The 23,690-nt window shown below is 33.2% G+C and overlaps 5 protein-coding genes across 17 annotated transcripts; 3 read left to right on the top strand and 2 right to left on the bottom strand.

Annotated features, from left to right (window-relative positions):
* Positions 1–239: 239 nt before the first annotated feature.
* Positions 240–2,227, bottom strand: LOC143145758 (protein C3orf33). Of its 4 annotated transcripts, none has more exons than XM_076309460.1 (6): positions 1,939–2,220; positions 1,334–1,458; positions 1,213–1,272; positions 939–1,140; positions 773–882; positions 240–708 (listed from the first exon to the last, which is right to left on the bottom strand). In XM_076309460.1, exons 2-6 carry the CDS (start codon positions 1,403–1,405, stop codon positions 445–447), a joined length of 708 nt encoding a protein of 235 aa, XP_076165575.1. In that variant the 5' UTR covers positions 1,406–1,458; positions 1,939–2,220; the 3' UTR covers positions 240–444. The 4 variants fall into 4 exon arrangements, with proteins under 4 accessions (XP_076165575.1, XP_076165574.1, XP_076165573.1 ...); XM_076309459.1 differs by having other exon boundaries at positions 1,921–2,036; XM_076309458.1 differs by lacking the exon at positions 1,334–1,458 and having other exon boundaries at positions 1,921–2,227.
* On the top strand, positions 1,873–3,807 carry LOC143145756 (uncharacterized). 3 transcript variants are annotated; one of them, XM_076309452.1, is made up of 4 exons: positions 1,883–2,027; positions 2,085–2,180; positions 2,261–2,484; positions 2,839–3,807. In XM_076309452.1, exons 2-4 carry the CDS (start codon positions 2,145–2,147, stop codon positions 3,617–3,619), a joined length of 1,041 nt encoding a protein of 346 aa, XP_076165567.1. In that variant the 5' UTR covers positions 1,883–2,027; positions 2,085–2,144; the 3' UTR covers positions 3,620–3,807. The 3 variants fall into 3 exon arrangements, with proteins under 3 accessions (XP_076165569.1, XP_076165567.1, XP_076165570.1); XM_076309454.1 differs by lacking the exon at positions 2,085–2,180 and having other exon boundaries at positions 1,873–2,027; positions 2,197–2,484; positions 2,839–3,806; XM_076309455.1 differs by having other exon boundaries at positions 1,968–2,180; positions 2,246–2,484; positions 2,839–3,806.
* Positions 3,684–23,689, bottom strand: LOC143145750 (RNA helicase aquarius). 4 transcript variants are annotated; one of them, XM_076309437.1, is made up of 15 exons: positions 23,347–23,689; positions 22,594–23,230; positions 22,340–22,518; positions 8,321–8,434; positions 7,933–8,036; positions 7,740–7,851; positions 7,436–7,649; positions 7,298–7,346; positions 6,986–7,221; positions 6,510–6,897; positions 6,165–6,413; positions 5,735–6,092; positions 5,389–5,645; positions 4,142–5,276; positions 3,684–4,068 (listed from the first exon to the last, which is right to left on the bottom strand). In XM_076309437.1, exons 1-15 carry the CDS (start codon positions 23,428–23,430, stop codon positions 3,841–3,843), a joined length of 4,344 nt encoding a protein of 1,447 aa, XP_076165552.1. In that variant the 5' UTR covers positions 23,431–23,689; the 3' UTR covers positions 3,684–3,840. The 4 variants fall into 4 exon arrangements, with proteins under 4 accessions (XP_076165552.1, XP_076165554.1, XP_076165553.1 ...); XM_076309439.1 differs by lacking the exons at positions 22,340–22,518; positions 22,594–23,230; positions 23,347–23,689 and adding an exon at positions 12,954–12,965; XM_076309438.1 differs by lacking the exons at positions 22,340–22,518; positions 22,594–23,230; positions 23,347–23,689 and adding an exon at positions 11,454–11,533.
* Positions 10,386–15,739, top strand: LOC143145755 (putative G-protein coupled receptor Mth-like 1). Of its 5 annotated transcripts, none has more exons than XM_076309449.1 (8): positions 10,393–10,644; positions 11,028–11,122; positions 13,273–13,528; positions 14,098–14,396; positions 14,496–14,574; positions 14,651–14,811; positions 14,931–15,168; positions 15,293–15,739. In XM_076309449.1, exons 2-8 carry the CDS (start codon positions 11,071–11,073, stop codon positions 15,489–15,491), a joined length of 1,284 nt encoding a protein of 427 aa, XP_076165564.1. In that variant the 5' UTR covers positions 10,393–10,644; positions 11,028–11,070; the 3' UTR covers positions 15,492–15,739. The 5 variants fall into 5 exon arrangements, with proteins under 5 accessions (XP_076165566.1, XP_076165564.1, XP_076165565.1 ...); XM_076309450.1 differs by having other exon boundaries at positions 10,393–10,691; XM_076309448.1 differs by having other exon boundaries at positions 10,394–10,644; positions 10,790–11,122.
* Positions 19,749–21,924, top strand: Mthl5 (G-protein coupled receptor Mth-like 5). The gene is made up of 2 exons (XM_076309446.1): positions 19,749–20,765; positions 20,917–21,924. The coding sequence occupies exons 1-2, from the start codon at positions 19,958–19,960 to the stop codon at positions 21,567–21,569; spliced, it is 1,461 nt and encodes a 486-aa protein (XP_076165561.1). The 5' UTR covers positions 19,749–19,957; the 3' UTR covers positions 21,570–21,924.
* Position 23,690: the final 1 nt, after the last annotated feature.

The raw sequence follows: 23,690 nt of genomic DNA, 5'->3' as shown, positions 1-23,690 counted from the left end.
ATAAAGATATAATGTATGTATATAATATATTTATTGTTTATGCAAAAAAGAAAATTAGAATAGTTTCTACAAAATGCAAACAAATCTATATTCATACTTTAATTATAGTTTTTCTTTGACTAAACAATACTTAAGCAAATTAATTTTGTGCGTGGTGGTATACAGTGATGTTCTTAATTTTATATGAAAGTTGGTAAAGGTTGTATAAATGGTATAAAAATAAACTACTTATATTAAATATTGCTTCTTTACTATTTCATACATATCTAGAATAAAGTTTTTTAATTTGTATTTTTATAAAAACTTTAAAAGCTTTAAGTACATATTTGACACTGCAGAAAATGTTAATAGTAGTATAAACAAGCTGTACAAATATATGCTAATTTTTAATTAATTTAAAGTTTAGAATGCATACATAAAATAAAACAACTGCAGGAAGTATCTTCAAATATTAAATCGTTGTTGTATAAACACAGGCAATATGGATTTCATTTTTTCAGATAAACTTTGTTGAACTTTCCAATACATTGTGGAATGTATAACAAAATGCCAAAATCCATTTCTCTTAAGTTGGGCTTGTTTTTGTGCATTCAATAAACATTTTTGATAATTTAAAATTTCTTTGTTCTTTAACATTAACTTTAATGAATCTTCTTTTACTGTAGCAAAACCAAGTTTCACTAACTCCTCTCCAATTCTTATGTGTTCCTACATAAACTCAATATAAGTTTGTAAACAGAAAATGTGGTCAAAAGTTAATAATTTTTTTTACCTGATTCTGTTGTGACATAGTAACTATACAATCTATGTATTCTTTTTCCTTAGTTAAAGGTACGAAATTGATTTCTTTTCCCCTAACAATTGTTTGCAACCAACTAATACCTAAAAATACATATTATTTAATGGATTGTATTTATGGATATTTTATTAGTACTTACCATTACTTGTTACATTAATTCCAGCTATTTTCACTGGTAAATACTTTAAATTACTCAGTCGAGGTAGGGGTATTAATGGCTTGTGATCAACCATAAGAAGTGCTTCAGAATTGGGTTCTACATATATCAAAGTACCTTGAAGTGGAACTTTCTTGTATAAAAAATGAGACGGTATACTGGATGGTTTTCTAAATTTAGTAAACTAAAAAGTAATAACAAAGAATATAAGATGCAGAATTAAATAAAACACATTATCAATGTGTATTATACATACAGGTCTAATTCGGTACAGTGCAATAGCTAAACTTATACTAGTAATGCCATAACTGAAAACCTAAAATAAAAAACATACATAAATATAAATTCGTGTAAAAAAAATATAGGTTAGAACGTACCACAATAGTTTTGATATTATTTTCACTAAATCTTATGAATCTTTCCAAAATATTTGGATTTTTTTCTAACATCTTCTTTGTTAATTAATTTTCCGTTTAAGTAACAAAACACTACTTGTTAACACCTGTAAACAGTTCAAGTAAAAAATACCTTACTGAATATCAGATATCCAAGAATTTGATCAATATTATTATACAAATTTTCAAAATTATTAAAAATTTACAATAATTAATAAGTTTTTATATTTAGAATTTATCTTCGCAAATTCAATCCATTTTCAATTAAATTTAAAAAAGAAATAATTATTGCATTGTAATTATATATCTTTCATAACAAAATATTCGTTTTATAAACACGAAGCACTAATTTATACTGTAACACAAATATTTCAAATATTTAGTTTCTATTTTACGTTATATATAAAATTGTATAAAAATACGTAATAAACAATATTTGCACATATCTAAAAATAAACCGGTAGAGGTAAAAGAAATGAAGCGATAATGTATATAAACTTATATTGCATTAAACTACGCGTATTATAATAATTTAAAATTATCGTAATAATTAAATTTTGAATTTTTACATGAATATTTTGATTTACTTGTGCTTCACTTTCATCAATCCATTTCACACGTGCCGATGTGTGTGCGTCAGTGCACGCTGACATCACAGTCAAGGTGACAAGCAAAGGTATTAAAAAGATCGCTTACAGTCCCTTTAACAAATATAGTACATAAAACTTTGTAGTGTGCAGTCAATATTTTACAAGGAACTATTCGAAGAATAGCTAACAAATACATTGTAAATATGTTTCGTGATGGTCAATATTTGGAAGTAATAAAGGTATCTCGATCAACAGCTGTCAACAGCTGTTAATAGACGATCCTGCATCTACATAAGTAAAATAGAAGCTGTATTCGTAGGCTTCAGATAATTGTTTAGCTACGGCTGTAGTTACCGTTCAAGAGAAGACCATGAAAATTAAAAAGAAAAAAGTTTTGACTAATAAGTGGCTTGATCTTGAGGATTGGGCAGCTCTGTATAAAATTTTGGAGAAAGCGATTTTACGTAACGTTCGAAAGGAAGGATTATCTCCAAATTCTGAAAAATGCAAGGGAAAAAAATCTACCCGACAATTGGAAGTCACGTAAGCAGTATAATATTTCGTTCCTTAATGTAACTGTTTTTAGCACCAATCGGATCGTATGTATTTCTTTACGAAATAAACGTATATGTACGTTGGGTGAAATAAGTATTTATTATAATAATTCTCAACATTATGTTCAAAAATGAGTATTACATAAAGTTTAATTATTGTCCTTAAAATATTGCATTATAATTAAAAATATACATAAAAAATTCATATTATTATGTTCAGTACTTTTCCTCTTAATGAATAGTATACTAATATTGTGAATACTTTGTAGAGATCAAATTAATAGTAATATCAGAAGTTCTATTATTATTATTATATTTAAACAGATGTTTTTATAAATCATAGATATACGTTCGAACCATCAGAAAGCGTAAAAGATGTTACATCATTACCTACGATCAGAGTAAATGTATCTCCCGCGAAAAAAAAATCGGGAAAGACGGAATTGTCGGAATCACTGTTAGAGAAAGAAGTTCGCGATCGAATGTTACAAAAAGCTCAAAGTTACATTTCCGATTCTATACACCAAAAAGATAGTATCAATACTTTACCAAAGAAATTGGAAAATCATGACATTGTTACGAAGGTATCGAACGATATGAAAAATGATAGAGCCAAAAGATATTTACAGCTTGAAAATTTAGAGAATGCCACGTTGGAGGAGTATGTTCCGGATACACCTGTTACAAAAAAATTATGCACACATTTGAAATATATACCAAGTAGAAAGAGTACATTGGAACGAATCCAAGTATCTTCGAACGAGTACTCCCCGTCGATATCGGATAATAAATGCGTAGCAGAAGTTGTTCGATATATTCCAAATTCTGTGGATTCCTCAAAAGTATCTTATGAAACGTACGAACCTAGCGCGATTACCATTGTAGATCTTCCCGAGGAATACGTTCCCAATTCGAAGGGAATTAAAGCTGCTGTTGAAGAATATCAACCAGATTTTACTAGTAAATCGATGAAATTCGATGATAGTTACGTGCCGTCAAGTGTGCATTTAATTAATAAAAATTCGAAAAAATCAACAGAAAGACTTAAAAAAGTACAAGTAGAAAAACATTCGTCGCAACAAAAAGAGACATTAACTAAGAGGAATGTAGACCTATTTATCTGAGACATAATTTGATAGTGCACATCAAATAAGATATATAAATCAGTATATAATATTATTCCTAACAAACAGAAAATAGAAATATTTTTTAATTTTAGTATAACATGGTTTAATACCATGTTGTTGTACAATAAATATAATTTGAATAAAAAAGGGATGTATTTTCAGTACAAATATTTTGTTATTAATACTAAAAATTGATTTATCAATACATCAATTAATTATCAGCGATCATTGTCTTCATTTTCTGAAACTGGATCATCAACTAAATTTTTTATCAGCTCAAATTTGTGTTCTACACTTTCTTGTTTATCATCTTGTTGTTCATCATCTATTTGATTAAGTTCTTCATCATCTGTATCATCATCTGCTCCAGGATGAGCAGGAACTTTGTGAGTTGGACTACTGGGTGTCTGCATTGTACCTGGTTTTTGCCACATTTTTTGTGATTCCTGTAATTTACAATTAAATATAAGTAATTATTTTCATATTATTTTTGAGTTTTACAAGTAAGACTCATCTTACCTTCATACCACTAACTTTCTCCATGTAATAATCATAAACAAATTTAGCCATATGAGGCATATCTTCAATTTCCATTGGCGAAGCAGATGGAATAGCATCATTGAGTCTATCGGTAGGATAACGTTCTTGTGGAAGGAGCTGCAGTTTTAATGGACGCAGCATTAATTGATCGAATGCGGGCGTCAATTCAAAACAGTTTTTAAACAGGGACACTCTAGCGAAAACATAAAGGCCAAGACGTGCTCTTGACATTGCTACCACCAAACGTCGTGCATCCCGCAAGTGACCCACGGCACGCGTCTTTACAAGAGAGAGTAATATGTAATCATTTTGTTGACCTTGATATTTGTCAACCGTTGTTACTTTATTAGGTCGACCTATTAAAGGATTACTGGCACATCTTATATTTATTACGTCTCTAATTAAGTGTTTTTGTCCATTATAAGTGGTCAATATACTAATCTTATCAGCTGGGTAACCAAGGAGACGCATATACATAAACACAGCCACGCAATATTCAGCTTCAGCAAGATTTTGATAGAAGTAAGCACTAGGCTCGCTTTCACCCACTCCATTGAAATCTTCAACATTGATAAGTTGAAAGTCATACAGATATCCAGCATTTGCCACTAGGTATTCTGGACTGCGTTCCACATGTGCGAGATTGCCTAATTTTTTGTATCGCCAATTGTAAAGATTACAAATACTGGGTCTAGCACGACCTTGACCATCAAGATCAACTGTGGGTACGCCCAATCGAACAAATCTTGCAAAAAGTGATTGTTCCATGTTCGAATATTTTTGAAAAGCCATATTTTTAATAACTGGTGGTAACTGATGGTGATCTCCTATCATTATCCAACGTTTCAGTCTATTGTATCCATCTTGTGGATTCTGTAGTAACAATGGTATAAAGGTTTCTATCTCTAAAATTTGAGCAGATTCCTCCATAAGTATGTTATCATATTTAAAACCCATGTCTACGAGCTCGCGTCTTTTAAGCGCAGCATGAGTACAAGTCATAGCAATTACCTTTGCTTCTTTAACTAATAAATATTTTGACCTATCTAAACCAGATCGTAATAATTCAAAAGCTCTAAACTCTTCTAATTGTGCAAAGATCCTCTCTATATAGCTGCAAGATAAATAGTAAAAATTGAATGGAAATATATGTAATATATAAATATTATATAAAGTTATTATATATAAATTTATCATAGAAAGTTATTTATTTAATATGAATTTACCGAAAACAACTATGTGCTATTTCCAGATCTTCCTCAAACATATTACATTTAAATAATGGCTGTGGTGCATTGTCAAAGAATTTATGAAATGGAAATTCTTCATCGACTATAAAAGCAGGAGGTGAACTGTTTCCTGCACCCTGTCTTTGTTTAATTCTAGATTCGAAACGTTCCCATCTTGTCAATATTTGATACATAAAAAAGTGTCCTGCTGTTTCACATGTGTATGCTACATCACCTTTTACATTTAAAGATTCCTGACAACGTACAAGTATTTCTTCTATATACATATACGAAGCATATAATCAGGTAATATATGTATGTATAGATGTAAGAGATTACAAACCTGTAGTCTTTGAACTTCCATTAGAAGATCTAGACGCTTAGCTAAGACATAGTTAACTCTACCATATCTACTGAAATCTTTTTCGGTTTCTAATGCTTCCTCTCCATGACCAAGACGTAGCAGATGTCTCTCATCAATATCGAGTGCCATAATCTTTTCAAAAAGCTGATTGAGTGCTTGATTAGAGTGTGTAACTATAAGTGTTCTTTGATTGGGGAAGTTATGATAAAGATTGGAAATAATCTGCACAGCAACGTCCGTTTTGCCAGTACCAGGTGGACCTACAACAAGTGTCAATCCTGGTTGCATACCAGCACGAATGGCTTCGACTTGCGTTGGCGTAAAAGGAATCTGGTTTCTGAAATAAAATTATCTACAATATCAGAGCAATACTTAACATTTATTTTATTAATAATGATTAAATATTTACTTTTTTGGTTCGTTGGCTTTGTAAGGGCCTCGACTAGGTGGTACATGTGGTTCAACTTTGATCATTTTCTTTATTGGTTCATTATCATGTTTAGCAAGAACATCTTCAAATGTTAATCGGAAAGGCCGCACTAACTTTTTCTCATTGTCGGTAACAACTTGGATCTCATATTGAGGAAAACTGCCTTTTAAGTGATCTATGTCAAGAAATGTATCATTGAAATCCATAGTTGCGATTTCATTTGGCATTCTATATACAGAAATAAAAGAAGTAATGAATGTATAAAATATGTATAATACAATGATAAGATTTTTTTATTTGGAACAAAGCATTTTATTTATTTACCTAGAATAACGAGCCGCACCCGGGTCACCATAACCAAGAATTATATCATGAAGCCAATCAGGGACAACGCATTCTGTATTCATAAGCTCTCTGATCGTTTCCAGAACTGCTTTAAAGTTATTCTCTTTTGGCTTGCGTCTCATTATAATGTTAAATCCTTCATATACATCCTCGCCACCGTGACTAGCATTGTCCATGTCGATTCGATACTGATTGGAATCTAGCCAGACTCTATATGTTCGAGTATCTCCAGGTAAGATTGGTCGTGGTTCAGGACCATCTTCAATAACTCTACCATTTGAGTCTAGCATACCTTCAACCTCACATCCTCGAACGGTTGTTAGACCAACTTGTGGAACGAAAGGTAATTTGTGACTATATTTGGTACCTGTAGACAAACAAGCACATTGAATCAATTGTTTAAACTAACATTGTCATCAAAATTAACTCTATATTACTTCATTTGTATATCATACCAATTGGGTTTTGAGGTTTGACTGTAATGAGAAAACAGACGTCGTGTTTTCGGAGGTTCTCCCATTCAGATTTAATTTCTTTACGGACACTTAAATTTATCGTAACATCAGCACGTACTCTGGATGGTCTTTTCTCACCAATATTAGGCTTTGCCACTTCAACTACAGCAAACTGAGAGATAGGTTGCGCCATTCTAGCCCAACCACCGAAATAAACACCACCATCTTCAGCCCGCCTAAATGAAACAAATAAAAGATCCATTAATACGCACTACATAACAACTTGAATTTATTAAAAGAAAATTGGCTTACCAAGGGCTCAATCTGCTTACAGCATCCTCAATGTCCTGGCGTATCTCATCTACGAACGATTAATGTCATCATTCATAATATTAATTATGATTAATTTTTAAGATTGATGATTAACGATTATAATTGATTTATACATACAGGTCGACTCTAGCCGGAAAAGATTAAAATTTCTTAGTAAGTAATCGTGCAGAGTAAGGAACTGCAAATTCAATTTTGGTAGAGCTAAACAGCCTTCGCCAGAAAAGTATTCTGTTGGCACAATACTTTCATTCCAGATGATCTCTTCTGTCGGATAAAGTGGCATTTCATTGAGTTCTTCCAGTTGAGAAGCTCTACGCTCGTGACGCGAAATCTATAATTTAATTTTTACGTTACTATTATATTGATAATACTTTTTGTTCTGCGTTGCAAAGATCTCTTTATCATGATTTTGTTCGTTTACCAAAAGTTCTTGAAGGAATACTATATCGTATCGGTACCAATTCTCATCCTTTTCTCGTTCCTCTGATGGTACCAAGCTAAGATAGCTCGCGATGGATCTCAGTTTTTCTCGGCTGAAAAGCAGACAGGCCAACGATTTGTATGTGATTGATGAAAAACGACGATAGAGCGATGAAAATATTATGAAATATTACCTAAGCGAGCCAAAATGTTTATAAAGTGCTTCCCTTGTGTCGACACTTGCTACGTTTGTCAATGCGAAACTCCGTAAGTCCGGAAATTTCGCGAATACTGCTTTCTGTGCAAAATTTGAATTTTTTTCTCAATTTATGCATTCGATATTTTTTCGGCTTGCACGAGCGTTTTGGTAATGTATAAAACCGGAAGCGTGGTTTTTGTATATACGATTCGATTTAATTAGACACATATTTACAAAAAATAGCACGTGTAGAACACGAGATATAACATTCTATTTTTAGTTTCAAATTTTATTTTGACGAGGGATTCTGAATTATAAGGAGCTGTTCGAGAAGAAAAGCTTATGAGCTTACTAATTTAGCAAATATATATTATATTTTATACTTGAAGAGAAGTGATCTTGGTATAGTGTAACTGCGTCATATCGTGATCTGTTAGAGGATCGCCGCTTTCCTCGTTAATTTCGAATCTGGCGTAAAATTTCAGCATTTCCAGCAACTGCAAAAAAGAGAACAGATAGAATTATTAAAGGATATTTACGTGTTATCATTTATTTTGTGCGTCAAGTTTTTTGTTGAGTATGTAAAACCTTGAAAGTTAGGAACAGAAGATTCACATTCTCGTTGATTATGTTAATCGCTGTTTGAAAACGATTTTCATTGTTATTATTTATATCCTACGGTCGTTGGTTGATCTGGTGTGTTGTATTGTATTTGCTTAATTCATCCTTGTAACATAATTTTTATGTGCTTCTATCACTAATTAATCAACGATCATAATTTTTCCATTTACTATTATATGTATTCGCTTCGTTCGTCGGGTCTTTTTATTTTTATTGTAGCAAGACTCTTGAGAAAAATTAATTAAACACCAAGACGTTAATCGTTCCATGTTGCAAAAATATTACACAAAAGCCACCAAAAATTACAGTAAAAATATATCAGTATATCTATCTATTAACTATTATTCCGGATATCTCGTTTTGAAGTAAACTGAATGTTATCAAACAAGGCTGACAATCGATTGGTGCGAATAATTGAGGATACGTCAGGTGTGACGAAAGTTTTACCTCAATGAAAGATTTAACGGGTCTATACCCGAGTTTAGCCAAGTTTAGATTTCAAGATTGGGTGCATTATTGGCAGCAAGTAGAAACTAGAAAAACATATTGTGCGGTTAGATTTTGATTGTTTTACATTTTCTTTGAAATTGTTTTTTAACCCATATTCAATTAAAGAAATATAATTAATTATATTTAATTAAAGACTATAACAATATATTATTTGTAAATATACTAGACAAACGTAATTTACTGCAGATAAAGTATTTCTGTTAAGCTAAGGCCAACGATATAGGTAAATAAAATAATTATTTTTTATTTTCCATTTAATATTACCTACTTTTTCTATGAGGCAAACGAAAAAGAAATAATAGATAAGGAATGAAAGACAGTGTTTCATAGATAAATCTGACTCGTTTCACTAAAAAGACGATCGAATTATTATCAAGAGTTACCTGAAAGAAATAATTTTATGAATCTTCATTTCAGTATTACTACTGATTATCGCCTTGTCACTGGAAAGTCTAACTGTGACTGGTTTACAAAGTTCACATTGTATTTATCAAATACAAATAGTATTACTGAAATATTATATGCTTAGATCAAAATGAAAATAATAACTACTTGAAATAATATTTAGTTACTTGAACATTTATTGTTTTAAATACGTACAGTAACTTAAATACATTGAAGAAGTGCAAATGTTTATTTACTATTATAACTAATTTCTTGAAGATACTCTAATGGTATTCACTACTGCTCTTGTTCGAGTCTCTTTGACTCAAAATGATAACAAATATGAAAAGAGAGAAATAAAAATAAAAATTCAGTAGAAGCAGGATGTTATAAAAAGAAGACTAAAGAGACTCTCCATAAAATTTATGTTTATAACTGACTAAAAATCTTTTCAGACTGAAAAGGCTCAAATATGACAAGGTTGATTAAACGAAAGTTTAAATATAATTTCTATCGGCGCATTAGGATGAACATTGAACGTTCTCCTGTCGAAAAGACGTAAGTTGTAACATGACCATGCTAAACCATAAGGTACAAATGCGGCAATGGGAATAAAGGATCATGCTATGTCTAACAGAGATGCCAGATTTGACATTGCAAGTCACAGAAAGCCATAGTGAATTTCCCCTACCACTCCATACTAATGAACGAATCGCATGTACAGTCAGTATCAAAAAATTGGCCGTACTACACAACTGCATGGTCACCGCTAATGGAAAAGGGATCCCTTCTTAAGCGTACCTGATGCGCGAGGAGAGAAGCGCATTATATACGACGGGTGTGCATTTGTATAGTGCGGTCAGGTTTTCTTGATACCAAGTATACATTAGTTATCCGAAATGCTGAGCTCACAGTCATGCGATTCGTGCTTAGTTGTGCGGTGGTGGGGGAAATTTACTGTGGGTCCTTGTGACTCGTGATGTCGAATCTGGCATCACTGCCTGTGACTCCCTGTGACTCGCCATGTCGAATCTGGTATCACTGATCTCCGACCGAGTAACTCATTGATGCTCCATCTACGGTTGTTTCAGTTCCACGCGTAACGCAAGTGTGTCAACGTGTATATCTGTTTGTCGCTTCTTCGTCGACGTTCGTATCTACAAAGGAACGTTTGTTCGAAAGAGCACGAAAGGTGATCGAACTGAACTGGCGATCAAAGAAAGTGACTCTTATCGTAGCGTACGCTTCAAAACATACATTCATCACTTTCCCAACGATTCTTTATAACTTGAGGATGAAAGTGACAAAAATAAATTTTTCTCCAAATTCTTTCCTAGGGTACTGAATATGGAAAAACTTGGAAACTCAGGATAGAATCAAAGATAGTTATATACAGTGACGTGTTTTCTTGACGTTGTTTTATCGGGCAAATATTTTATTTCGTGTATAAACAAAGCTTGTTTCGGTTTGCTGCTATCGGAAGTAAAACAAGATAAGAAATAGTTCAATTCTTCCTAGAGTGAAGATTGTAAAGTTTTCATTGAATTGCGCGAAAACAAGTTTTTTTTTTCACAGAGGATGAAGAAAGAAGAAATGTGGTAAGGTAGAACGAGAGATAATGTTGTTGGACGTGAGATATAACAAGTGCCTGGGCACGTTGCAACCCAAAGGTGCGTAGCCTCTGTATCGCTTTGTCTATCTTCACGATCGAATTTTGTCTATGTTTTTAAACATTTGCCAATGAAGTCGATAATCTATTCATAATTATATTAAAATTTTTCGTGTACTACAATTTTGTCATAGAAAATACATGGCTGCAAAGTATGTTGTATATAATAAGAGCAAAGAATTGTTTTTGATATTATAATATTAAACGATTATCACAAAATACGTCTGATTCCATATGAAAACTGTTATAAATCATCTATTCACATTCAAATCATACGTCACAAACAACCCACAATATCCGTGCGAACACTTAAAATTTCCTAAATTAATTACCGTCAATGAAACACTATACGCTTCTTGCGTTTTAACGAAGAAACGAGAAATGTTTTGCATTGGAATACCAATGGCGTTACATTAAGTTTGGTAAATCGTAAACTTATTTCTTCCTTTGTGTTGACGTAGCTGATAGATGAGAAGCGTCAAAGAAAAGAGCAAAAACAAAAAAAATATAAAGGAATCATAGATATATGTTACGAGCGTTAGATAACGTTATCTCTGTTGATTTACGCATTTCATACTATGAATTTCCTAGTCGAAATTTCCATAAAAGCGTCTCAAATACAAGTATGCTGCAAATTTGAAGCTGAATATATTAACCTAATCTCTATTATGTACACTGTACGAATTTTTATTTTATATTTAGAAGATGTATATATTCAAATTGAATGACATTACATTTAGCAATGAGTTATGCACAGTACTTGTGGACACTTACAAGGAAGTAAATTCTTTGAATTTATAATTTCTACTCGGTGTTAATTATTTCTGTTTTATTTATTAAATTCCAACGATTTATTACTTACATACATGCAAAATAGTAGGTAGAATTAATACATGTCAATAAATTTAGTTTTTCTATGCTATTTGAAACACATTCAAACAATTGAGACAAACAGAGTTCTGCGAAATAAACCGAGATGCTCTAATTGAACTATATAGTTTACATCGAGTGTTTGATATGCATACTACGTATGTACTTGATTTGTCATGTATGCTCGATGTAAATGAATTGGTGTATCATGTTGGATACTATACCTTTAAAAAAGGCGTATCAAAATAACACGTTTATTAAACGCCTTTGCAGCATTCTAAACACTCGTGTACTTTAAAAAAACAGCTGAAGCAAGTTTAGGTTTGTTCGTTTTTGGTTTCTAACGGCCATAAATGCGTACTTGTGGGAAAATATAAACTTGGAGAGTAGAGGAAACATGAACTTTTGTGGAACTTTTCATTGATAAGCAAATATTATTACTAATGGACGGGAGAAAGTATTGCATCACTTCTCGATAACAAACACAATTTTCTGCAATAAGTACTATCTTATCACGGAAAAAATTTATCTTCTTCAGAAATACAGTGTTTATTTTTATTTTATTTCTCTGCTTTCAAAATCTTTGTTATCATCTATTCAAACATTTTTCACTTTTGCTTTCAATGTTTCATTCTATATAACTGCAAGTCAATGTATTATTAAAACAGAGTGTATTTATTTATCTCATAAAAATGCAAACATACATAACCGTCCTCCTTAAATCTCTTCATCAGCATCATTTTTTGAGTTTACGATTAAACCTATAGCACTTCGTATACCTCTGAAGTTAAATATATCAATTTTCTTTTAAGCCGGAAAACAATATGGGTATTATGGGTTTTTGTCAATAATATTCAGTCTCGTATAGTTGTTAGTTTTGCTACTTAGATATCGCAGGAAAGATAATATATTGGGAATCGGCCCTTCCACAATCGTACTGAGACGCGAAATCTCATGCAAACCTCATGTGTATTTTATTGCCGATGGGAAACAATAGTCGTCAGATGTGTCCTCAGTATTGTGCAATTGGAAGTGTACACGTGTGTCCCTTCAAATAGAAATATCAGATACTTTAATCTCGCTTTAATCTCTATTTACGTGTATATACGTGGAATTTGTAGCAAGAGCCATTGAATATTACGCGTGGAAAAATTGACGAAAGTGAATCATAGCGTTCATTCAGTAATACCCTAATTTAATCACTAATTTAATTTTGATGCCCCCCCCCCCCCCCGTTAACTTTACAATTGAACGTGTACGATTAAACGGTCACTCTTTCAGGATTACTATGGATATGTTTATTCGCGTGGACGATTGCATCGAGCCATGCGATTGACGTCAACTGTTGTCCCAATGGATCTATATGGTTACATTCGGTGAACTGTTCCGATGGCATGAAAATTCAACTTACATGTCCGTACGGTAGTTATCTGATCGATCCGGATGAATCCGTGAATGACAACTTCACTATAGTCCACAAATATAACAAGACTTGGCTTGAAACAGAAATGAGCAACGAGACAATCCCATCAAACAAGTAAACGTTGCATTTTAGCGCCTTTAATCATAAGTTCATAAAGACAATAGATACTTCACATTCCGAAGGTCAGATCCTAAAGCCAACCGAGTGTTACGTACATATATTTAAACTCATCATTGATTATAGCGAGACATTGGTTGTAACGACGAAATTTTGATGATCCTCCTGTGCTCGTTATAACTAAGTTCGATTATATTTAGTACATTATTACTCAAGAAGAACGAATCCAATGACGGTATGGATAGTTCGAGTGACAGAGTAGCCATTTCACAAATAAAAAAGTTCCAAATTTGTAAGAGAAAAAGTTCACCAGTTTGATCGATCCTTCCTTACCAATTTCAAGAGTAGAGTGTTCTCTTGTGCTACTTAAGTTCTTTTTTTATACTGTTTTGAATGTTCGAGTCAAAATCTTGTGTATAATTCAAAAATAGCCCAGTAAATAGCCAAGCTGTAGACAGTAGTCATTTTAGATTCTTTAGAACACCAGAATGTACCATAATGTGACTAAGGATAAAAGAATTCGTGCGTCAGTAACTTGAAAACATTTAATCCTACTACATATTCAGGTTTTGCGTGGCGAATCGAACAAACGCTAGCTCCCAGGCCGCTTTAGTGTGCTTCGAAAGTGAAAACTACAGTAGTTCGACAATATGGAGGAACACGTTATTCTGTTCTCTCAGCATCATATCAGCTGTATTTTTAATCGCCACCCTGGCAGTATACGTTTTGCTCCCAGAATTAAGAGAAATTCAAGATAAAGCGATGATAGCTGTGGTCACATCATTGGCCATCAGCTACATTGTCCTTTCGATACAAAATTTGAGACCGCAGGAAAAGGGAGATTACATCATATGTATTTCTTTAGGTACGAGACGTTAATACGAACACCACTTTAGGTATTTTTTTTTTTTTTGTTTTCATATCATCGATACAATAAAAATTAACACTCTATTGTTCCTCCTAGGATTCCTTTTATATTTTGGTTTCGTATCCGTATTCTTCTGGCTAAATATCGTATCTTTCAATATATGGAGAACAGTCTGGTAAGTGAATCGAAAATATCTTTAAAAACAATTTCCCAAATTCTTGTCTCTTTTACGACTCTATTTGTTTTTATAGGTTTAAGAATTTCGTAATCAAAGATAAACCACTCTTTATTATTTATTGTCTTTATGGATGGGGTGGACCAATATGTTTTTTGCTAATAACTTTGATCGTTCACCATACAGAAGGAGAACATCTGAAACCTGGCTTCGGTGTGCAAAACTGTTGGTTCAGTGGTGAGGATTTACATCGACCAATCGATTATCTAACCAGTTTCCATTACAATGCACATGTGCATTCAAATTTGATTTGAAGAATTACACAGAATTCACAGTGTCGATACTTTATTTTCCAGGTCCTACACAATTGTGGGCGTACTTTTATGGACCGATTGCTATTTTATTATCACTAAATATTATCTATCTGGGATTAACTGGTTGGCGACTGTGGCATCAGTATCGCGACTACAGTGGGAACAAGTTACGGGCATTGCGATTTAAATGCATGCTTTATATCAAACTGATATTTGTCATGGGTATTACTTGGATCTTCGAAGTGCTATCGTACGCCGAAGACTCCAAAAATAATTTTTGGTACTTATATATTTGTTCTTCTTTTTAGAAAATTAACTGCAACTCCCTCTCCCAATAAAATCAACAGAAAGGAATTTATTTTTCCAATATCTATAAATTAATTTAATAAATTGTTTATGTTTAGGATTCCGACGGACATTCTGAATGCGTTACAAGGTCTCGTAATATTCCTCTTATTGGTTGCCACGCGTAAACGAGTCAGAAAGCTATTAGCAAAAAAGAGACCTTGCGGGATCGCCTTTCCAAAATCTTGGGCAGCCTACGAGGACGAAGAATGCGAAGATGTGCTTCCTGAGGAAATAGAATTGTCGCAACAAGGGTAGTTTTCATTATTTTGGATGAAACACAAAGAGTCTACGTCTCCCTACCTTTATTACTTATCGGAAAATTAAGGAAACGACATGCCATTTCTAATACAAACAGTGTCGTGAACATCGTATCGATCACGATGTGTTTAGCTAATTTAAAAGATTGCAATGGAAATAAAAAGTGTCGTGAATTAACTCTAAATATCAGTAACTGTATATATTTCACTCTGATAGTATAGACGTTCACGGCATAAAAAGGTTGACACCATGTGTTTCAGTTTTATAACATAAAGATTAAGTGTGAAATATTTGATGATACAATCTAAAATGCTCCTCTAAATTATGATCATTTAATTCTTCTCAATTATATACTTTAGGAAACTTTTCTGTTCTTCTGTTCTAATTTTATAGAATTGTAAGTGTTGTTAATGTTTTCAAAACTTTATTAAAACTTCTTTGGCCTACATTCTGTACTTTATGAAGATAAGTGTCTATTGAATTATTGACAAAATAAGCTTTCAGTGAGGTGCCATTTCAAAGAAATCAACTACCTATGATGAAAATGCATCTGTAACTTTTGTGGATCGAAATCCTAGCTTATTAAGAGTAGGATGAATGGCATTATTCGTCTGAAATTCTAATTTACTTATAAGTCCTAAAGGTTCATCTTTTCGAAACTTCTCTCCTTGTTTCGATGATCTCGGTGATCAGACTGATATGAATCATAGCACAAACTCACTGAATTCAGCTCGAAGGATCATGTCGTGAAAATACCGTAGTTCAACTCGAAACGTCAGTAATTGTATATGTATATTTCGTTCTTGATAGTACAATTACTCGGTATAATCTTGTATCGCGAATCTGTTAAATGAACTATTAAAAACATCGAGTCTCGATATATTCTCGGTTAAATTATTAGAAATTTTATTCTTTATTTGAGCGCTCGAAATTAAATGTTAAATGTTTGTTGATTACAAAAAATATAATCTCAACGTGGGCGTGCTAATACGAAGAAAATGAATAAATTTACCAATTGATTGTTCATGGAGGTGCAAAGTTTGGCCAATAAGAGCTACTGTCCGTACTTTGTAATAGAAGTCGTCACCTATGAGGGAATTATTAATTAAATTCGATTTGGTCTGCCCGTCCAAGTCAGTATCTGTTGTGCAGATGTGATATAAATTTATGATACTGGCAAACGACTATTACGCAAAATTTTGAGGAGCGTGGCATTGAAGAGAGTCCTTAATCCGTCCAACAGGGTGGCCTTCGAGTTCAACTGTAGTCAAACTTAAAAAGATTCAGAAAGAAAACATGCCGCCCGCCTTGAACGGTTGCGTTCAATAGAAAGCACTAAAGGATGTTCGATCCATAAAGCAAAACAATATAGGCTGACAATCTAATGTACAATTTCTAAATTTATATATACCTTTGTACTTAGTATATATTATAATTATAATATAATATAATATAATACATCTGATTAATCTTGGAAGTATTTTTACGACTAATGGAAATTTAGAAGCCTTACTAAATGTATTACGCTTAGAATATAAATAATTATTTTAATGGTAATTTCCTCAAAACATATAGTACAAAAATTGACAATGACTAGTTGTCATGTACTTATAATTTTGGGTTTACAGGACAATAAATGTCCTCTGAGAAGCACTATAAAGGTAATTATTAACTTCATTGAGAAATGTTATCTGCTGTATCACTTTGTATCGAATCATCCAACGGTAAGAAACAAATTTTCTATTTTTTGACGAATACAAAGAACTATATTTATCAAAGTAACGTAGTTCTAGGAAATCATACAACATCGTCACTAAACGTTACCTGGAAACTTTACACATTTGCCTAATTTTTAGAAATGTAAATAAAAACAGTAAGAATTTCTATGTCTATGGACGGCATCAATTGATTAATGATAACCAAAGTAAATAAAATCTAGTAAACATCATGCCAAATATTCACGATTGTTCGTAAGGTAGATTATATCGATCTGAAGAACTAGCTGAAGAATTTTTTATGTGGTGTTTCATTCGATTACGTTCATGCAAACTCCAATGATTCATTACGGTGATTCCACAAAATCATTTTTTTCCTCTAGGGAAACACGCGTGTTCGAACTTTCATTAGAGTTAACTGACGTGGCATTGCTCACAATTACGATTCATTAGATAAAAGAAAGATGTATGCACGTATATTTTGAAAAAAAGAAAAGAACTGATCAAACTGTTAATTTCTGATGATAAATCATTCTCATTGTATGGTACCATACCATACCATCACAATAATCATTGAAAAAATTTCAATTTATTTTTAATGCTCGATCGAATCATCAATTCTTAAGTTTCGTAACGAACGATTACAGCTTTAACAAATTTTAATGTCAAAAAAATTCCACTGACTAAAGTTTTCTCGGTTAGAAGTTTTGTAGTTCAAAATCGGTTATATATGTACATTTTAGTAGAAACTGATCGAATTTTCTAAGTACTGGCCAGGAGAAACAATTTAACGATAACCGATTCATTTAAATACGTAGAGTTCAGACACACAAAAGATTGGAGCGAAACGGTGACGATAAATACTGCTCCAGAACTAAGTTTCTCGTTTACGTAGGAACTGTTACAGTAATTAAACAAAGCAATGTGCTCAAGTAATTGAGTAGTCGGTTCAACGAAGATGCGAGAACAGTTGAAGGGAACAATGTATTAAATGACTACTATGCCCATGTTCCTATGAGTAATGCTCATCACAAGCTTGCACAGTCACACAATAATGAGAGTTTCCATTGTCGTGCGACACACGAACGTAATGCAGCTCTTTGTGCACGCTGAACGCGTGGAGTAACATGTTACTAATCGATATTTTAGTAACACAAGCGTTTTACAGCAAGAAGCGCAAAAGTTATTTCTGCGCAACACCGATTTGTGAAAAGTAAAATTCTTTGTAATCTATAGGAATTTATGTTCAGTTACAAGTAGAATTTTATATTTAAAATTTCGTTAAATTTATTCATAGAACATTTCTTGGTTTGTAACTTATAAGTGATTATGATTATCTGATTTGTTCATCAATTGTTCGATTGCCTCTTTATAAAATATTTAGGTTCCAACGGACAACTTGTTGTGTATAAATAAGCATGTAGCATGCCCAAAAATAGTAGTAAATAAAAGGTTTTGTATAAAATGAGAATGTGTGAATACTAGTCGGATTAAACAGTAATTAAACGTTTCATTGCACGAGTCGTGACGACCGTCGACAGTAGAAGAAATCTATTTTTGCTACAAAGTGGTTAAGCAAGTCCCACATTCCATTCTTCGTTTTAACCCTTTAGGTGTTGCAGACGTTTATAAACGTTCAATCGGTCCGCTGTATGCGGTGAACGCCTATACGCGTTCAATTCATTTACGATACGACTTAAAAAAGAACAATACTTTCAAGAAAGATAGTTATAAAATGCAAATAATTATCATAATTTTTATCAGTGCCATTTTTGTAGTATAAACAAGAGGTATATGTATAAACATACAAGACTGAAGATAGGAACATAAATTTCGCGGTATTTATCGTAAATATATGGTTGTAATCAAAGCAACAGTGAAAAAAGAAACAGAAGGTTAAAAGCAAGGTGACAGGTTAAAGACAAACCGATTGCGCAATATATGTATGTATGCCTATGTACATGTAAAAAAATTGTGACATAAATATATGTAAGTAGCAAATCAGTGGCAAATTAGTCGCATAAATCCGCAATATATATACTAACAGACACAAACACGTGTAGAAAACGTGGAATGATTCGTTCGTGAAGCTTTTTCTTTAATCCGGTGTGTAATACATTTAGCTGATATATCACAAAACTTAAATTTCAGAAAGACATTTTATGTGTCCATCCTAATATGTATCATCGTCGGATAAGCTAAAATTACTCGAGAATAACTGAGACACGACGGCAATCGGAGGAAGACAAAGATTAGTATGGAGTAAATGAGAAAGGTAAGGATGGTCGAGAAGAGGAGGAAGGAGGTAGGGGAAAGGATGGGACAGCATGGGGGGGGGGGAGGTGGAATGAACAGGCAAACGAGTGAAGGAAGGAGGAACGATGAGAGAGTGAGTGAATGAGCGAGAGAGAAAGAGACAGAGAGAGAGAGAAAGAGAGAAAGAGGGGAGAAGGAGGGGGAAAATGCAACAGAGAATAGGAATGGGATGTGATGGCGGCGGGTATGGCAGGGGTAGGTTTCGTTAGGCGAGCAACCCGCTGGCGGCATTGGCAGGTATGGCGATGAACACACGGGAAGTCCATCGTTGCGTTGCAATGAACGAGTGAATATAACAACGCCCTCGAGGTAGCCCTGGCGGTCACGAAATCGATTACGAGGAACGCTAACTCGGCCGCAAAGAAAGCCGTGTGAACGCGTACCAATGCACGGAAGCAGTGATAAGAATGCGAACGGTGCTGATTCGATGACATGTATCGTCTCGCGAGCGTGCTAATCGTCGTTGTCGTTGGTTCACTGGGGAAGAATCATCCCCGAACGGTGACCGCGAGCACCGACGGGAAAACGAATTTAATCAGCGTTGCAAAGTGTTGCGAGCCCAAGGAGCTTCTTGTTGACGACACGTGCACGCCATTGACGGAAACGAATGAGACGGAGTGGCTACCGGAATTCGTGGAGGAAAAGGTGAACGGTATCTCAAGAAGTAGACCGGTCAAGCTGAATTTTCAGTTGAAAATTGGAAGACCTAAATGTCAATCTAACGAGCACCAATGGAATGTATACCATTATCGAACCGGGGAAGATCGATTAGCAATATTGACGACCGGTGTATTGCGACACTACACCACCGATCTAACAAAGAGAATGAACGAGAACAGAGGTGTTTATGGATTCGATCCTACAGAATTAATGAACGAGGATGATCTTGACACGATATCCATCCATTATGACTATTCATTCGGGCACTACTGCACTGACAAGGCAATTTTGAGTAGAGATCGACTGGTAGCGACGTACGCTATGATTTGTGTACCCGATGTAGTTGTCACATGGGCCGATACAAATTATTTGATGAGACACGCGATTGATCCTGCCTTTCATGCGATATCGATAGCCAGTTACCTGGTTGTTGCAGTTGTCTATTTTGTATTGCCACAATTGCGTGATCTTGTGGGAAATATGATAACCAGTATGACTTTGTGCCTTATAGCCGGCCAGTGTGCCTCTATGGTCAGAATATTTACGGAGTTCGGCAATCACATCAGTTTTATGGTTGCTGGTACGATAAGCAAGATAAATGTTTATTTTTAATTTGATAATAAATCGAACAGAGCAAGTTGTATTAAAACTTCATTTGGAATATTTTTAATTAAGAAAGTTTTACAGCACTTAGATGCAACACTTTTATGCAAAAATTTATATTTTTTCAGATACCGTAATGTATGTCTCGCTGCTTGCTGCATTTTTCTGGCTCAACGCCTTAAGCTATTATGTGTGGAGCACTTTTCGTTCACGTAACGTATTTTTACGGGTTACCGACGGCCGAAAATATTGTTACTATTCCACGTATGTTTGGAGCTCAACAATTTGTATAGCAGGCACAGCGATTTTTGCACATTTTGCTTTAGAGACTAGTAAACCCATTGTTGGCGGAACAATTTATCCGCCTCAAGAAACGATCGGCTGGCTCGGAATTTCTGTATTATTTACATCTATTGCGCTTACGATATTGGTCGATTTAAGTTTCGTGCTAACGACCGCGAATAGAATTAAACGGATGAGCACGTACGGTCGCATTCATCACAAAATGAAATATAGCTTCAGAATGTTCGTTTTCTTATTTGCGCTAATGAGCATCGGATGGCTCTCGCTGTTGATGTCAAGACTGAATTACGACATACTTGTATATTGTCATATTGTTATTAATCTGTTTGTAGCAGTTTCAATACTATATGTTTGCGTATTTGGTCAAAGAAGAGTTACATTTTTGCTGGGAAAAACATGCAATTGCTGTAATTCGAGAGAAAATATCGAAGGACTTGATTGGGGCGAAGAAATGACCGCTATTAACGCGGGATATTAAAAACATTTAAAAACTTGAAGCATTTTGAAATAAACGTTAAACGAGGTCGAAAATTATGAATTACGCCAAGTTCTGTTCGAAATGAAACGTTAGGCTATATAAATCTAAAAGCATGTCTCATGACAACATGAATAAGTGTATAACAAAATATATCAACAATTGTGTAAACAGTATTACATACATTGCAAAATTAATGAATATGTGATCTGTGAAAGTGAAACAGATAACTATAAATTTTAATGTAAATGACACTTGAGTAGATTGAGATATTTGTACATAATAATATTTACCTGCAAGGAGTTGTAAAAGTTTAAATGCTGAATCATTTTAGTAAATATGATACAATATAATTAACTTCAACTATTTTCAGACATAAAAATTTTAATCTATGTATTTTAAATATTCACAACATATTTAATGTTGATGATTGTTTGTGCCTTGAAAGAATATTACTTTTGCCTTATTAAAATGTACACTTAATCATGAAATATTTACTGAATTCGTAACATAAAATACATATACATACATAGCATTTCATGAATAATTTGTCACACCTGTCATTGTTTTAGTAAGAATTGTATCTTTTAAATAATTTGTTATTTTAAAAATATTCATGTAGTATTTATATTTGTATAGAGATATAACTTTTGTACAGAAGATGTATCACCTTCAATAAACTAATCTCAACATACTCTTAAAATATATCAGTTTGCCATTTCCACTTTTTTTTGTTTTCTATTTACTCAATAAAATTTTATAGTGTAACTTACCTGTCCAAACAATCCACCTTCAGTACGGCATAATAAATTAGATAACTGACATCGTACCACCAAGTGACAATCATCCATAACAGTATTGAAAAATCGTCTAGTTGGTAATAATGCTTCCAAATCTATTACTAGTTCAAGAAATCTTTCACAGTATCGCACCTTATCTGGTAAAAGTGGTCCTGTTGAAAAATAAATATTACATTAAAATATTACATTGGGAAAAATGTTTTTAACTCATTATTTTATTGCTTTACCATCTTCTGAAACTGTTTCCAATATTGTCATAAACTTAATCATTAGTCTGTGTAAAAATTTACGTTCCCATTCCAGCTTCTCTTTACATTCAGGATTGTCCTTCTTTCTTATAACTTTCCAATATTTCCTCCATTTTGGATATTTTCTAAATTCTAATTCTCTACGTCCTTGCTGCAGTGAAATCCACATAGACAATGACACTAATCTTTTTACTTCTTCTCGAACTAATAATACTTCCATAGAATTAAAACAATGATTTAAAAATACAATTAATGCTGTCTGTTCTTTTAAGTCAAAATCCATTATGCTATCCTCAAGACATGCTTCTAAAACATTTTGAAAGAACTCGGGAAAATGCTCTGGGTTCTTTTCAAATGCTTCCCAAACTTGGACACGTTCACGAAATTTTTCATTGACCATTACAACAATGGACATAGTGTGAGCACGAGTTGCACTATTTGCATTATAGTTTGGCCACAGAAAGTTTTCTAGATATTGACTAAACTCTAGCATCATGATTCTTCGAATAGAGAATTTAGATGCACAGATTTCTTGAACATAAATGTCTTCTACTATTTGAGTGTTAAATGGAAGATGTGAATCTGTTGTGTGTGGTGCCCAATATTTATTTGCAAGCTGCAACAAAAATGGAATAAGTGTGTATATTTTTATTTTATTCTAAGAAAAAAACATACTCTTGTACTAACAATTTATCTACACAACAAAATAATGTATTTATTAATAATAGATACCTGAGTTATTCGATCAGCATTGATCTGTTCGACTGTCGGAGCAGGATTATTGCTTTTGACAATTGTACCGTTTTGATTTTCCATGTTAATTTCGTAATATCCACAAAATAACCTAACTTAATTTCATACAGTATAAAGGTTAAGATTGAAAATTAGACATTACGATACACATGGTCACCAAACAACAAAAATTTTGACCACGGAAAGTATATTTACAATTATTTTGCATAATTTATTTCATTTGATTTTCTACATAAACTCGTATTCGTTTTAGACAATCTATTCACTATTGACTTTTATTAAATATCAACCTCGAATGATTTTATACAATTCTTCACATTTTC

This window comes from Ptiloglossa arizonensis, chromosome 4, assembly GCF_051014685.1.
Source record: "Ptiloglossa arizonensis isolate GNS036 chromosome 4, iyPtiAriz1_principal, whole genome shotgun sequence".
NCBI classification, from domain to species: domain Eukaryota; kingdom Metazoa; phylum Arthropoda; class Insecta; order Hymenoptera; family Colletidae; genus Ptiloglossa; species Ptiloglossa arizonensis.
Note: the sequence above shows the minus strand (reverse complement) of the source record. Positions and strands in the feature narration are given on the sequence as shown.

Bases quoted from the DNA above. Each gene is read 5' to 3' on its own strand.
- LOC143145755 (XM_076309449.1), top strand. From the start codon at position 11,071: ATGTTGTTGGACGTGAGATATAACAAGTGCCTGGGCACGTTGCAACCC. The intron at 14,575-14,650 runs GTAAGTGAATCG...TTGTTTTTATAG, and splicing joins AATATATGGAGAACAGTCTG to GTTTAAGAATTTCGTAATCA. The intron at 14,812-14,930 runs GTGAGGATTTAC...TTTATTTTCCAG, and splicing joins GCAAAACTGTTGGTTCAGTG to GTCCTACACAATTGTGGGCG.
- Mthl5 (XM_076309446.1), top strand. From the start codon at position 19,958: ATGTATCGTCTCGCGAGCGTGCTAATCGTCGTTGTCGTTGGTTCACTG. The intron at 20,766-20,916 runs GTACGATAAGCA...ATATTTTTTCAG, and splicing joins CATCAGTTTTATGGTTGCTG to ATACCGTAATGTATGTCTCG.
- LOC143145756 (XM_076309452.1), top strand. From the start codon at position 2,145: ATGTTTCGTGATGGTCAATATTTGGAAGTAATAAAG. The intron at 2,181-2,260 runs GTATCTCGATCA...CTGTATTCGTAG, and splicing joins AATATTTGGAAGTAATAAAG to GCTTCAGATAATTGTTTAGC. The intron at 2,485-2,838 runs GTAAGCAGTATA...TATAAATCATAG, and splicing joins ACCCGACAATTGGAAGTCAC to ATATACGTTCGAACCATCAG.
- LOC143145750 (XM_076309437.1), bottom strand. From the start codon at position 23,430: ATGGAAAATCAAAACGGTACAATTGTCAAAAGCAATAATCCTGCTCCG. The intron at 8,435-22,339 runs GTAAGTTACACT...TCTTTTTTGCAG, and splicing joins AAGGTGGATTGTTTGGACAG to TTGCTGGAAATGCTGAAATT. The intron at 7,650-7,739 runs GTAAACGAACAA...ATTAAATTATAG, and splicing joins TATTCCTTCAAGAACTTTTG to ATTTCGCGTCACGAGCGTAG.
- LOC143145758 (XM_076309458.1), bottom strand. From the start codon at position 2,004: ATGTCAGCGTGCACTGACGCACACACATCGGCACGTGTGAAATGGATT. The intron at 1,273-1,920 runs GTAAAAATTCAA...TTTTTATTTTAG, and splicing joins AAGTAAATCAAAATATTCAT to GTTTTCAGTTATGGCATTAC. The intron at 1,141-1,212 runs GTATGTATAATA...ATTACTTTTTAG, and splicing joins CACTGTACCGAATTAGACCT to TTTACTAAATTTAGAAAACC.